The sequence below is a fragment of the Podarcis pityusensis genome (genome assembly GCF_964106645.2).
Source record: "Podarcis pityusensis genome assembly, chromosome: 9".
Lineage (NCBI taxonomy): Eukaryota > Metazoa > Chordata > Lepidosauria > Squamata > Lacertidae > Podarcis > Podarcis pityusensis.
Genome location: NC_138034.1, coordinates 75,749,608 through 75,762,192, shown reverse-complemented (window position 1 = coordinate 75,762,192; position 12,585 = coordinate 75,749,608). Strand labels below are relative to the sequence as shown.

The following is a 12,585-nucleotide window of genomic DNA, read 5'->3' as shown; positions in this document are numbered from 1 at the left end:
ACTGGACTTCTTTATGTTCCGAAGGAATATCTAACCGCTTGGTTCTTTGCTTTGCTGCGTTTGGATCACTCAATAAAAGTCTTCAAAACTGGGGTGTATTAATTATCCAGAAATATTCATAGTGCCCTTGTAAATGTGAAATTAAAACAGTTATAACATGACGGGGGAGGGAAGAGGCGGAGTCGACTTTCTCTTAGCAGTTACCCGCAGTTTTTGAAGATAGAAAAAAAATAATAATTTCGAAATAAATGATAGTAATTAAAGCTCTGTTTTCATGCCACAAAGGCAGGCATGAAGCGAGTCTCAGTGAATTCCTGTTTATTTCGGTGACGCCCAATAATTTATCTCTGGATAAATTGCATCCCTGGACTGTGTTCAATTCGCCCCCCCCCCCCCGCAAAGCAAGTTAGGGGGGAGAATCCACAGGAAGGAGTAGGAGCGCGCACACACACACACACACACACACACACATGCACACTTCATATCATTTCAAAAACAAAGAAATACACTATCATTTAATAGTGACTATTGTTACACAGTTTTCGAAGTTGAGGCAGTAATAAAAATATGAAATTCATGATATTATCTGAGATAAATAAGGAAGCGGCGCTCTCAAGCGACCGAGCGGGAAGGTCTCCGCAAGCCCGGCGGAAATTACTGCGCAAAAGCGCTACGGTGTTCCCTGGGTGGGGTTGAGCAGCAGGCCTCGAGGACAGATCTGCTCCGAGTGTTTTGGGGTTTTTTTGGGGGGGGGGGACGGGACACCGGTGTATATTTGCTAATATGAAATTTGTTCATTTAGCCCCCGAATCCGCAACAATTTTCCATTTTTCTCACAAAAGCAGCAACAAAGAAATCTATATCGGAATTAAAAGAGAGAAAGTAGGGGCGGAAATTGCGAGAGAGTGAGAGGATTTGTTTCCCGAAGAAAATCCCAGGCCGGATTTCGGAAAGGAAAACATCCTCAAATCTCGATTTTTGAGACCGAAGCAGTTAGACACATAGTGATCATGTATTGGAGTCGCTAGGCCAAAAAAGGCTATAAATATAAATCACACTCAGATACACACATATAAACCTGCGGTGGTTTTGAAAGTGAATCTAAGACCGAAATCAGTGGGTCTTCGTCTCTGCGTAAAAGCGTTGTGAGCTGCGTTTGGGCGCTCGGGCCTTGATCACAATCCGGCAGAGTTCTGGGCATTGATCCCAAGGGATCTTAGGACTGTCTCTCCTGGTCCTTTTTATGGAACTACCACCCTTTTTGCCTCCATTTTGTCAGAGCTGGGGGGGTGGGGATGCCTTTGCGGCAAAATGGAGGAAATCTGACAGCGCGAAGCGGAATCTCCGGTTCTTCATTTCTCGTTTAACTTTTGCAATCCGGATCAAAATCAGATGCTGCAGGAAAAGGGAAGCGCGTTCCGGTTTCGAAGAGGGGGAGGAGAGGAGGAGTTGGGAAGGCAAGTGGCGTGGGAGACATGGTCCACGAAGGCCTCTGGCTGCTTGTTTGGAAGAGCAAACGCGGCTCCACGTCCTCAAAATGGCACCGCGGGCGCCTGGAAGCAGGTTCCGAAAAGGGTCAGGCGTTGGCGCAACAGAGAAAAGCGCCCTAGAAATCGTTATATGGTCAGAATTAGGGTTTGTTCCTTTATTCCTCTTCAGCCGACACCAAGATGGGGCTCGATCCAGCTGGTCGGGCTCCTGAGCAGGATCTCCTCGGACGCCAGGGGCCTACCGCTGCTGGGTTCCTCGGATGTAAAGTCCAGTCCAGCCACAATCCACGGGAAGGAAATGGTGTGTGATTTTAAAAGGCCTAAATATTTCCATTTTATCATTTTTTAAAAAAATCACATATTAAAGTTATGAACTGTAAGCGATTTACGCCAGTGGATATAGGACGGGTCCTCTATAAATTATATATAAATTAAAGAAGTCGTGTGTCCCCCACCCAAACCTCGCCAAGGCAGTGTTAGATATTTGCAAATAAATCACCGATCTGTTTACACACGGCAGATAGCACACAATTTGAGCAGAAATAAAACCGCATCTCGTGTCCTGGGTGGTGGGGGGGCGTGTTGTAGACAAGGAAAGTAGGCGAATGCACTTGGCTTTGTTGGCAAGCGAGCACTGGGCCCGATCCATCCAGAGCTCAGCGCTTTCCACGGCTGGGATTTCAACGCGCGCTTAACCCTCTCATTTAAATCAATGTGACTTGGAAGTACTTATCACCGCGCGGCTCTTTTGCGGCCTGTACCGCTTGCCCGGTGCGGATTCTAGCTACCAATGAGACCCTCGTTTCCCCCTCTAATTCCACTGTGCAGTAATCAGCCTGCCTACCTACCGACCCACCTACCGGCCTAATCTGTCTCGATAATTTAGTTTCAAGCCAGGCTGATTAGGATCTGATGAGGCACGTCCCAGCCCAACGAGCGTCCAGGCTTTTGCTTGCTAAAGTGTTTGGCAAGGGAGCGCAGGAGCTTGTAAGTATAAGCGTCCCGGTGCCCTCTGGATGACCCCGGCTTCTCTCAAGGTATCCGGTGCATCTTCCAAACGTCAGCTTTAAAATAAGGCCAAACCCTGGAACACACTCCAGTTCCACACACGTAGGCACGCAAACACACACAAACATACACGCACGCGCACGCGCGCGCACACACAAACTCGGGTCCCCTTTCCTCCCCGCCCTAAATTCCCTGCAGCAGCAGCAGCAGCAGCAGCCCGCCCCCGCAAGATGCAAAATTTGAGATCTGCGCTTACACAAAGCCATGTGCCTCGCGGAAACTAAACAAACCCCACCACCCCATACGGTCCTAGGGCAAAATTGACATGATGAAACTGAAACATACAAGAGGCCTCCTTGGCTTGTTCCGCCGCTCCCGCCCCCCCCCCGCCTTGTGTGTGATGCCAGAGCCAGGCCAGACGCCCTCAGAAGCGGGTCATCTGTTGACCACGTCGGGGGAGGGAGAGTGCGGGTCCTCCTAAGAATATATGTGTGTTAATGTTTTGTTGCAAGCTTCCCGGTGTGGCTAGGGCAACCCAGTCAGATGGGCGACATATACATGACAATATTATTACTGTATTATTATTACTGTATTGTTGTTGTTGTTGTTGTTATCATCATCATCATCATCATCATCATCATCATTACTGTTCTCTTTCAGTAGGAAAAGAAACAGGAGACGTGTGGTGGCTTTTAAACAAGGGTCTTTCAGAGAGGGAAGGGAGGAACTAAAAGAGGAAGGTTGGTTCGTAGTTAGGGGCATTTTTCTAGCGAAGAAAATTAAGGGGTGCCTCCGCGTTAGGGGAAAACAGAGGTGAGCGAGACTCAGGGACCTCCGGGAGGAGGATGTGCGCGCGCGTTTTAATGCAACTTACATAAAAAGATCATGGGCCTAAGAGGTTAGGTTACACAACTGTCTCTCGCAAATGGTCGTACATGTAGGTGGAGAGCGAAATTGAGGGAAGGGGAAGGTGCAAGGGAGGCTTACATATACACACACACCCCTTGCGCAACCAGCTATATTTTATAACTGAGCAAGGCCTGCTCTACTGACCAGATTTCCTCTCTGTTTCTCCAGTGTAAGGGATCCGGGCGTTAATTCTGGGCAGGTCAGCGCGGAAGATCTCCTGCGCAGACAAGCGCAGTTACTTCCACCGGTTCTGGCGCAGGAGACCTTCCCGGTGGATTGGTGCCCTAGAATCAATATGACTTTCAAAGCTGTTTTCTCTTAGCCTCGATTGCGTCCTCAAATGACAGCGAAGGTCAACTCAAACCCCTGCCATTTCCCTCACCTTCCCTTCTGCTTTCTTACGTGAGCAACGCATACAAATATACAAATCCTACTTTTTTAAAAAAAAACACACCAATAAAATCATCAGTGGAACAAATACTATCTTTGGCAAAAGCCACCGCACCCTGCAGGGTTAGATAATGCGAAGGCTGCAGTTCCGCACACGCTTTCCTGAGGGTAAAGAGCCTAACGGGAAACGATGGGACTTACTTCTGAGTAGACACGTGCAGAATTGCACTGTAAGCTGCCTAACCAAAGCAGGGCACGATCCAGCCCCAAAGTAAGCGCCTTCGCGTAGATTTCGATAGAAGACCCTCGACTCTCCCACCGAAACCACCGAAACTATCCCAAGTGCCTGGGCGATCCGACTGAATCTTGCCCCTTCTGACCAGATCCCATCACCCATTTGAGGTTATCTGGATCTAAGTTGATTTCAACTCCCGTTGAAAATAACTGCAAACAAAGCGTGCCAAACGGCCAGGCCTCGGGGTACAAGCGAGCCTCTCTCTCTCTCTCTCTCTCTCTCTCTCTCTATTGCCTATTAAATTTATTTCCATATGTGTGTGCATGTGAATTTAAATCAATCACTTATTTTAAACAAATAATGCACATTCCTGTCGCAGTGACTCTGGAACGCGCCATGGTTTTTGTTTTGTTTTTTGCAATTTTCTCCGTGCAAATGTCAGGGAGTCTGCACGGCCGCGTGGATCCGTCCTGTTTGACCATCGAGAGTGACTCGGCGGTGTGTACAAACGCACAGTACTTGCCTTCAGACCTATGGCTCTACGGTTATCTAGCCATCCTTCCATCCATCCGCCAATTCAAACACGCATCAGCCATATATTCCCAGCAAGCAGGCGAGGAGGACGGAGAAAGAGACGGTGACGCGGAAATCTTTCTAAAAAACCACCTTGAATTCGCGCAGGCTTCGAGGCTAAGCTGGGAAAACGGAAAGAGAAACGGATGAGAACGAGGGCGCCATGGAAAAAAGACGGCTGGAGGCTTCACTGGGTGGGCCAGACGGCGACGGGAGAACAAGGGATAGGCAGGACCCAGGAAGCAGAAATGCCTAGATTTCTTTTTCTCCTTCTGTGGGATTTTCTGCAAATATTCGCCGTTTAGGCCCAGGCTTCGTGCCAATCTCTCAGGGGCAAATTATCTTTCAACACAGACACATACACACAATTCAAATCTGCAGAATTCAAGCCTCTCCCGCCTTTTTCCTCCTCTTCAATTTGGGTGGGTGCCAGAAAGACATAGGGGTTGCGGGCGAGCTTGAGAGGGACACAGGGCCGGTCGCCACTTTAGACAGGTCTCCGATCTTTTCGCTCCCGCCGTTGCAAAAATATATTTAAAATCTTTGCAAGGAGAATGCGCCTATTCGCTTCAAATATTTTGAGGTTTCGTTGGGAAGGCCTCGTTGCAAAAGGAGATAAGCAGTTGTGTGCGGCGTGTGCATGCATGTACGTGGAAGGACTGATGTCTCTAGGGCGCAAAACCCGCCAGTGACTCAAACAATGAAGGGCCGTGGTTTTTCAGGCCCAGCAGACAAGGAGGGCTTTCTCGGCCCTTGACTTTCCTTCCTTCCTTCCTTCCTTCCCTCCCTGCTCTCTTGGGGATGCATCTTGGCTATGGCTCCTCCGCCACCGCAGCCCTTTGGGGTGTGTTTTTTTTTTGCAAAGAGGAACCGGCCAGCTCCAGAGAGGATCCGGACCCTGCTGTAGAAGTCACCAGCCGGCCCTCGCCAGGCTCCAGGCCTGCAGCCCGCCCGAGATTTCTTTCCGAGAGTCTCCAAAGGCCTCGGAAGAAAACCAAGAAGTTGCATGGATGCATTTCTCTGTTATCATACGCGATTCCTTTTATTTAATTTTGCCCAACTGCTTTGAGCGCAATTGTGGGCGAGAGGAGTCCGTGGATCCTCGACAAGCAACAACAACTCATCTATCTATCATCACGAAACGCAACGAAGGAGAAAAACAACGAAACGTCACGAAACGAAAAGAATTAGATTCGGGCGGGCGGGAAAAGAGGACGGGTCAATCGAGTAAAAATATATAGCAAATGTAGCTGAAATGTTGTGTTTGTGAGAAAAAGATTCACGCGCCTCCAGACTAAATCTCATAACAAGGATACCTGATAAGCATCGGGGGAAAACGAGAGAAAGAATGGGGGAAAACAAGCCAGAGATTTATGATTTGTGGCGTGCATCTAATGAAGATTGCCGTGGTTTTTAGGATTTACACACACACACACACACACACACACACCCAAGACCAATAGATCGAAAGATAATCGGGAGAGAGAAATTGCTGGCTGTGTGAATCTTCTAGTCCTGCATAATTGCTACAGCCATCTTCAGCAAAACCAGCGCTGAACTGAGAGAATATTCTTTGTGCTGCCTTTGGATTCAGTCTATTGTGCGTCTACAGGGTAATAATTCGGCCTTCGTAACAGGGGAAGCATTTACAGCTTGGAATCTCAGCCTTGGATTCCAGTGAAAGGGTCCCCCCCCCCTTGCGCAGCCCACTTTCTGTGGGGTCCCGTCCCCATCCTCGAAAGACTCGGGCAAAGGGTTGAGCCCCTTTTTGAGCGGGCAGAGCCGGGGAGGGTCACGAGCAGAGGGAACCCAGGGGAACGTTTTCAGCCTCTGCCTTCCTTCCAAGAGCTCAGTGCAGGATGTGTGTGCTCGAGAGAGAGAAGCGGGGAGAAAATAGCTTTTGACTTGCTGGTGCTGCAGTGACGCTGTTTTCCTGCGACAACAGCTTGCCAGCCAAGTCAGCCACCTGGAATTATTATCACGCGCGCACACGCGTTGCCCCCCCCCCCCCCAAAGACGGGCAGCTCCGGGGAGAGAGAGAGACGAGGGCAAGACCGATTCCCTTAAAAAAAATCGCCTCCATCTGCTGCTTCTGTTGCAAATGCCACCCCCGTGCCATTGCCTGCTTGCAATGTCCCAACCTCCCCCCACCCGCGCCAGAGCCCAAATCAGCCCCCCACTCGCACCCTTAGCAGTAACCATGCGATCGAGCTCCTGTCGCTAGCTGTGCCCCTTCCTTGCTCCATCGGGAGGGTCCTGGAAAGGAGCATATGGGGCCAGATTTGGGGAGGCGGGAGGGATGTGATGGGAAGTAGGGATACATGGGCGGAGAGGAGGGCCGCTTTTTTGGAGCAGGGAAAGCGTTCAAGGAGGGTGAGATGCTGAGGGGGAAAGGAGATGATGGCTGGCTGGCTGGGCGGTGGGAGGACACAATTGCAGGCCAGCCACGGTTGGAGACAGTGAACTGGGCAGCCGAGACCCGGCCGGGTCTCAAGAGGGCGAAGGAGACTGGCAGCAGAGAGGGACCCGGCGCAGGCTGGGGCAAGGAGAAGCGAAGGCACAGCGGGGTTTGGGGTCTGGAGAGCTAGGGGGAAAGGGCAGGAAGCGTTTAGAGAGGGGCAGAGGGAGAAGGAATGGGGGGCAGAGTGTGGCGCGCATCTTTGCAGAAAGACAGAGGTGTTCTGGTTTTTAAAATGCCCCCCCCCCAAAAAAGAACAGGTGGAGCAGGAAGCGTGCAAAAAGGGTCCAACGTGGGGTTGGGTGAAGAAGTCTCTGGAGCCGGACTTTGGCGACAGATGTGGAGAAGGGAGAGGCAGATCTTGACCGCGCGGTGGGTGGGTCGGGATACATGCAGCAGGTGTGCGTTTTGGTCGAAGGAGTTGGATTTGGGATCGGATGGAAGGCCGGGGTACGAGAGCCGCCGCGCGCCCCTCCGCGAGTCGGGGGGCCTTTCCCTTACCTCGCACCAGGATCCGGCGGCAGTAGTCCGCCTCGCCCGCCGAGGGCTGGCTCTCCGTCTCCGGGACGCACTCCTTGGAGGAGCCGGGGCTGGCAGCCGAGGTCCCCGCCGTCAGGTCCTTGATTCCTCCTCCTCCTCCTCCAGGGGCCCCTCCGCGCAACTTTGCGCTCTCCAGCGCGGCTGCGCGCGCCTCCTTGTCCCGGGCTCGCTCCGGGGCGCCGCCGGGGTCCCCCAGGAGGAGGGCGCGTCGGCCAGCCTCGCTCCCCCCATCGCTCATGCCTGGGGGCGCCCCGGCCCGGGGATGGAACATCCGCCGGCTGCCCCCTCCACTTTCCCCCGCTCCTCTTGCCGCCTCCCGTTTGCGCTCCCCGAAAGTGGAGGGTCAGCAATCGGGGGCCGGGAAGCCCAGCCAGGCGACCCAGGCCGGCAGCAGCAGCAGCATGGTGCTGGGAGGCGGATTTGCCCCCCAGTTTTCCCCGTCTTGAGGTGTCCAGAAACCCCTCGCCTCGATTGATTTCTTTCTTTTCCAAGCTGCTTTCCCGGGAATGCTCTCCTTTAGGAAAGGTGCGGAGCCAAAGGATGTCAATCGGGCAGGCGAAGAGTTAAAAACTTTCCCCGCTCGGATCCAGGCTCCTGAGCTGCCCCCACCCCCATTGGAACTGCCGCTGCCCCTCGGCTCGGCAGCCCCGGCCAAACTTCACCGGTCCGGCCTGCTGGCGAGAGCTTCCCTTCCGCCCGGTTCCATCCCTCTCTTGCCTTCCTCTCTCTCTCTCCCTCTCCCTCTTTCCCTTTCTCTCCCTCCGTCTCCCTCTGATGAGCAAAGGCAGAAAAGGAGGACCAGGCGCGAGAGGCGAGAGCGCAGCTAAGCGAGCCCTCCCTCCCTCCCTCCCCCTCCCTCCGGCTTCTCCCCCCCACCCCCCCGCACTTCACATCCTTCCAGGTTGGACCTTCCGCGGATGGGAGATCGATGCGTCTTTGGCAACGTGGGTGGAGAGAATTTCGGCGTGCGGGGGGGGGCAGAGGAGGGTGGGTTGGGGAGGTGGGAGGGATCCGGCGCTGAAGAGGAGGAGGAGGAAGAAGAAAAAGAAGAGGGAAGGAGGCAAGGAGACAATCCGTAATTCCTCTCCACCCACCGCTTGGTTGTTGTTGTTTTTTCCTATTCCCAATTCCCATTTATTTGTTGAAGAAAGGAAATCCTTCTCTCCCACCCCCCCCCCCATCCTACACGCATACACATTCCGTCCCTGGCACTTTAATGTTCCTCTGAGGGGCGGGGGGGGGGGAGGAGGGAAGCAGTGCGAGCTGGGGATAAAGAGCCAGGCGAGGAAGGGAAAGGAGCGATTTCAAATGGACTGGCGGCCACACACGTAATTTCCTGCTCGCGAGTCCCTCGCCATTCATTGGCAAAACAAAGAATCGCCACTCGGCTCTGCACGCATTCTCGCCCCCCGCTCCGCAAAGGAAAACTCCCCCCGGGTTTGGACTTTGTCAAAAGAAGCATTGCCAGGGAAGGAATAATAATAATAATAATAATAATAATAATAATAATAATAATGCAGTGTAAGGAACAATTGGTGGGCTTGCTTAAAGCTCTCCCTTTCGGGCAACTGTGAGCACTGTAAAGTGAATTAAAGTGCGCCACTTTCAAGCTGTTGCTCTTGTCAAATACAAGGCAGCCAGTCAGTTTCAGGCTCTGAATGCTTGGCCAGTTTGGGCAAAGTCCGTTTCAGCAGGCCGAGCAAGGACCAGGCGCGCGCTCCCCTCCGGAGAGATGGGTGGATGCAGAGGGGAATGGCGCTTCTGGGTGTTTTTGTTGTCGCTGTTTTCAACAGACGGGTGAAAACGTCTCGCCCACTTTGGAAGGTGCCTTCTGTTCCCGCTTCATTAGGGGAGCGCTGATTATTATGATTAGCAGGGCGGTTGAAAGGGAAATGGAAGGGTTGGCGTGATCCTGAAACATTTCCTTTTGAGAGAAAAAGAGACAGAGGAATCGAGGGTGCTTTTCGGATTTCTAAGCAACCTTTTATATATATATATAAAAGGGGGCTGGTAGGGGGATAATGTGGGTGAGGCGGGTTTATTTGGGTGGGGAGCTGATTGAATTGTGTGTCTATAGAGAGGAGTGATTTCTCTAAGCCCCCGCAAACGTCTCCCGCCATCTCTGCAAATGTTGCTCCAACACAGGGAGCCGCTTTTGCAGGACCGAAATGGGCCCCTTGTGTGTATTTTCATCCCTCGAGTGACAGCCTTCCACCTGACTGACAAGTGATCCTGGGATTTGTGCCTCTCCCCTCCCCTTCGCCTCCACCCCGAGTGATTTGCTTTCTGGGCTGTGGGTGGTGGAAAAGGGGAGATGAGCAACTCTGGAAATAAACGATACAGCCTCTTAGGTCCAGCTGCCAGCTTCTGATTTTATTTGTATGGCCTCACCGGCTGCGCATCTAGAGAGCCGTAAAAGCCACAGCCAAAAAATACATTATCTGAACTTGCTTTCACCGATGTAATTCGCAGCAACGCTCCTCCACCGACTGACTCCTGAGCCAGCTAACGGGACTCGGGACCCAGTCGAGGGAACAAGCCAGTCTCGACTCCCTGAAGCCCCACTGCTTTCAGTGGAGGCCAGTAAGGGTCAGGTTTAGCTAGGCTGGGACCCTCCGCTGGCTGGCTTGGCGTGGCAGGCGCGGGCCAAGTTGAGGATCATGGAGATTTCACTTTCCGATCGCCAAGTAAACAGTTTCTTCTGCATGTTTACTCAAAAGCAAATCCAGCTTACATGCTTCCTGGTAAGCGTTCCCAGGGTTATATCCCAAGAATCCCTTTCTGGCCCGCATACTTACCCTCCCTCAGGCCTTAGAAATTATTAGAGGGCTTTTGCTGCAACGTAGGAAATGCCCGAGGATGGCCCTTGCTTGACCTGCCCGCAGCATTCAAGGCAGCGGGCCCTTTGCAGCGAACTGTGGTTCAAAAGGCTGCCTTAAATTACTAGTATTATTCTTAACTTCAGAGATTGGGATGGTTTCTCCACAAAAAAAATATAAAATATTTGGAAGTGTGCGGGTGTTTACGTTTCGCGCATTTAAAATATATGCGAAAAACTCTGCTGGAGATGGCGATGGAACCCAAGTTGCATAGCCAGCCTATGATGGTCTACTTGGGTGTAAGCCCAAATTGTCCAAGGCGTGCACAGGAATGTATAGCCCAGAGCACAATCTCGGCCTCTTTGCGTATCCAGACCAGTTAAAACTCTCCAATTGAAAGAAAGCGGGGAGAAGCTATCTTCGTTCTTGACTTGGATGGTGTAAAAAAGCGCGCCGGGAAAGAGGGAACCAAATCTAAGCAGGCCGGTTTCAAAACCCGGCTCTCGCCAACGAGAAGTTCTCCTGCGCAAGCCCCGATGCAATGACCCGGGTCCCCCACAGCTCCAGTGCATTTCCTCCGAAGACGGAGGGAGAACTGCGCAGGAGAACTTCCCTCTAAATTGGGCCCAAAGGTTGCAGCTCCTCGTAAGGACTTCGGCGCTCAAGCTTCTCCCTGCTACTTCCTTCCTTCCCTGTCTCGACTTGCAGAGAAAGAAAGACAATAATTATTATTAATAAAGATATAACACACACACACCAAAATAAACCAAGACATAAAGAGACACGTTTTCATTTCATTTTTCAAGCGCTTTAAAAGCCACTTAGAATGCTTGAATGCGTCCTCGTCGGATAACGTATTTTATTTTCAAGTCACTTGTTGAAATCGGAAATAAAATCAAAATAAACCTCGCACAACGTGTTTACTAGGCAGAGCGGGGAAAGGAGAGGGGGGGAATGAAGAAAGTTCCAGATATTGGTTTAGGCAGAGATCAGCTTTTATTAGTCACGCGAAACGTCGAGACGCAAACGACTCGCTTCTTTTACAGGTAAAAAGTCAAGGCCCCCCGAGGACACCGACCCAGACCGAAGACCACCGTCTGCCGCTCTTCTAGCTGGAGGTCAGCATTTGATCTATTACAGTTTTGGTCAGTTGCGGTAACTTCAGGGACGCTGACCTAAATCCGGAGTGACTACCGATTCCGAGGGAGTTTGCCTGCACGCCTTACAGTCGAGACGGTGCCCGCCTGGAATATCAGTTTCTAGAAAATATTCGCTTTTAAAAAACGTATGTGTGGCAACAGCAAAGGGACAAACGGGCTTCTGTTTCCTTCTGCCGTCGTCTTTTCTTCCCGCACGTGCTTAGCTCTCCCATTAAAGTGAACGGCGCTTGAAAGTGCTGGCAGGATCCTAACCCAGCGTGTCTGCAGGATGGCATCCCATCCCCTTCATGTTTGAATGCTTCTCACGTGCTGATTATTCCCCAGAGCTGGAATGGTCGGTCGGTGGAATATATGTACATATAGATTTTTTTAAAAAAGGATAATCATTTTCAGCTGTCAGACTGGGGTTGCTTTCTGAGACATTTAATAGGAAAGGGGAAAAAAAGTTAGGCTTCCACGTGAGGGCTGCAGCTGCGGCATCGAAGTACCAGAAATCTCTTTGGCAAGGCGCCTATCGCCGCCTCTGGCCAACCGCACCCTATATCGAAGCAAAGTGTTCCCAAATGTGCCCCGATCCTGGAATATTGTTTGCTCTGTTGGACAAAATGATTCAGAAGAAAAACAATTATCTCCCTGTATATCATCTATTAATCACGGTCCATCTCTTTCTTCCTCTTAGCCCGTCAGTATTTTGGGGAGAAGGCACATTTAGCTAAATACATTTTTAGCTTGAAGTTTAACTTACATGATAAGCTTCTGGTGCAGCCTTTTTACTCATAGGTACTAGTAAGCAAACTACTAGTCAGTATACTAGTTACTAATTTGTAGTAAGTAATATAGAACATATATGTAGTAAGTAATACTACATATATGTATAGTATAGTACTATATATATATATATATATATATATAGTAAGTAAGTGTAGACTAGCACTATAAAATACTGGCTGCGTCGCCATTGTTGTTCCCAACCTTTGAGTCTGCTTTCCGATTTACTTAAGGA

General features: G+C 51.0%; 1 protein-coding gene across 1 annotated transcript in view; it reads right to left on the bottom strand.

The window, feature by feature from the left end:
- The window catches only part of VAX2 (ventral anterior homeobox 2), a 60,999-nt gene extending 52,586 nt beyond the window's left edge, over positions 1-8,413 (bottom strand). The window contains exon 1 of the mRNA XM_081021086.1: positions 7,565-8,413. Within this exon, the coding sequence (XP_080877212.1) occupies positions 7,565-7,874 (310 nt within the window). The 5' untranslated portion in view covers positions 7,875-8,413. The remainder of the gene's footprint in view (positions 1-7,564) is intronic.
- Positions 8,414-12,585: the final 4,172 nt, after the last annotated feature.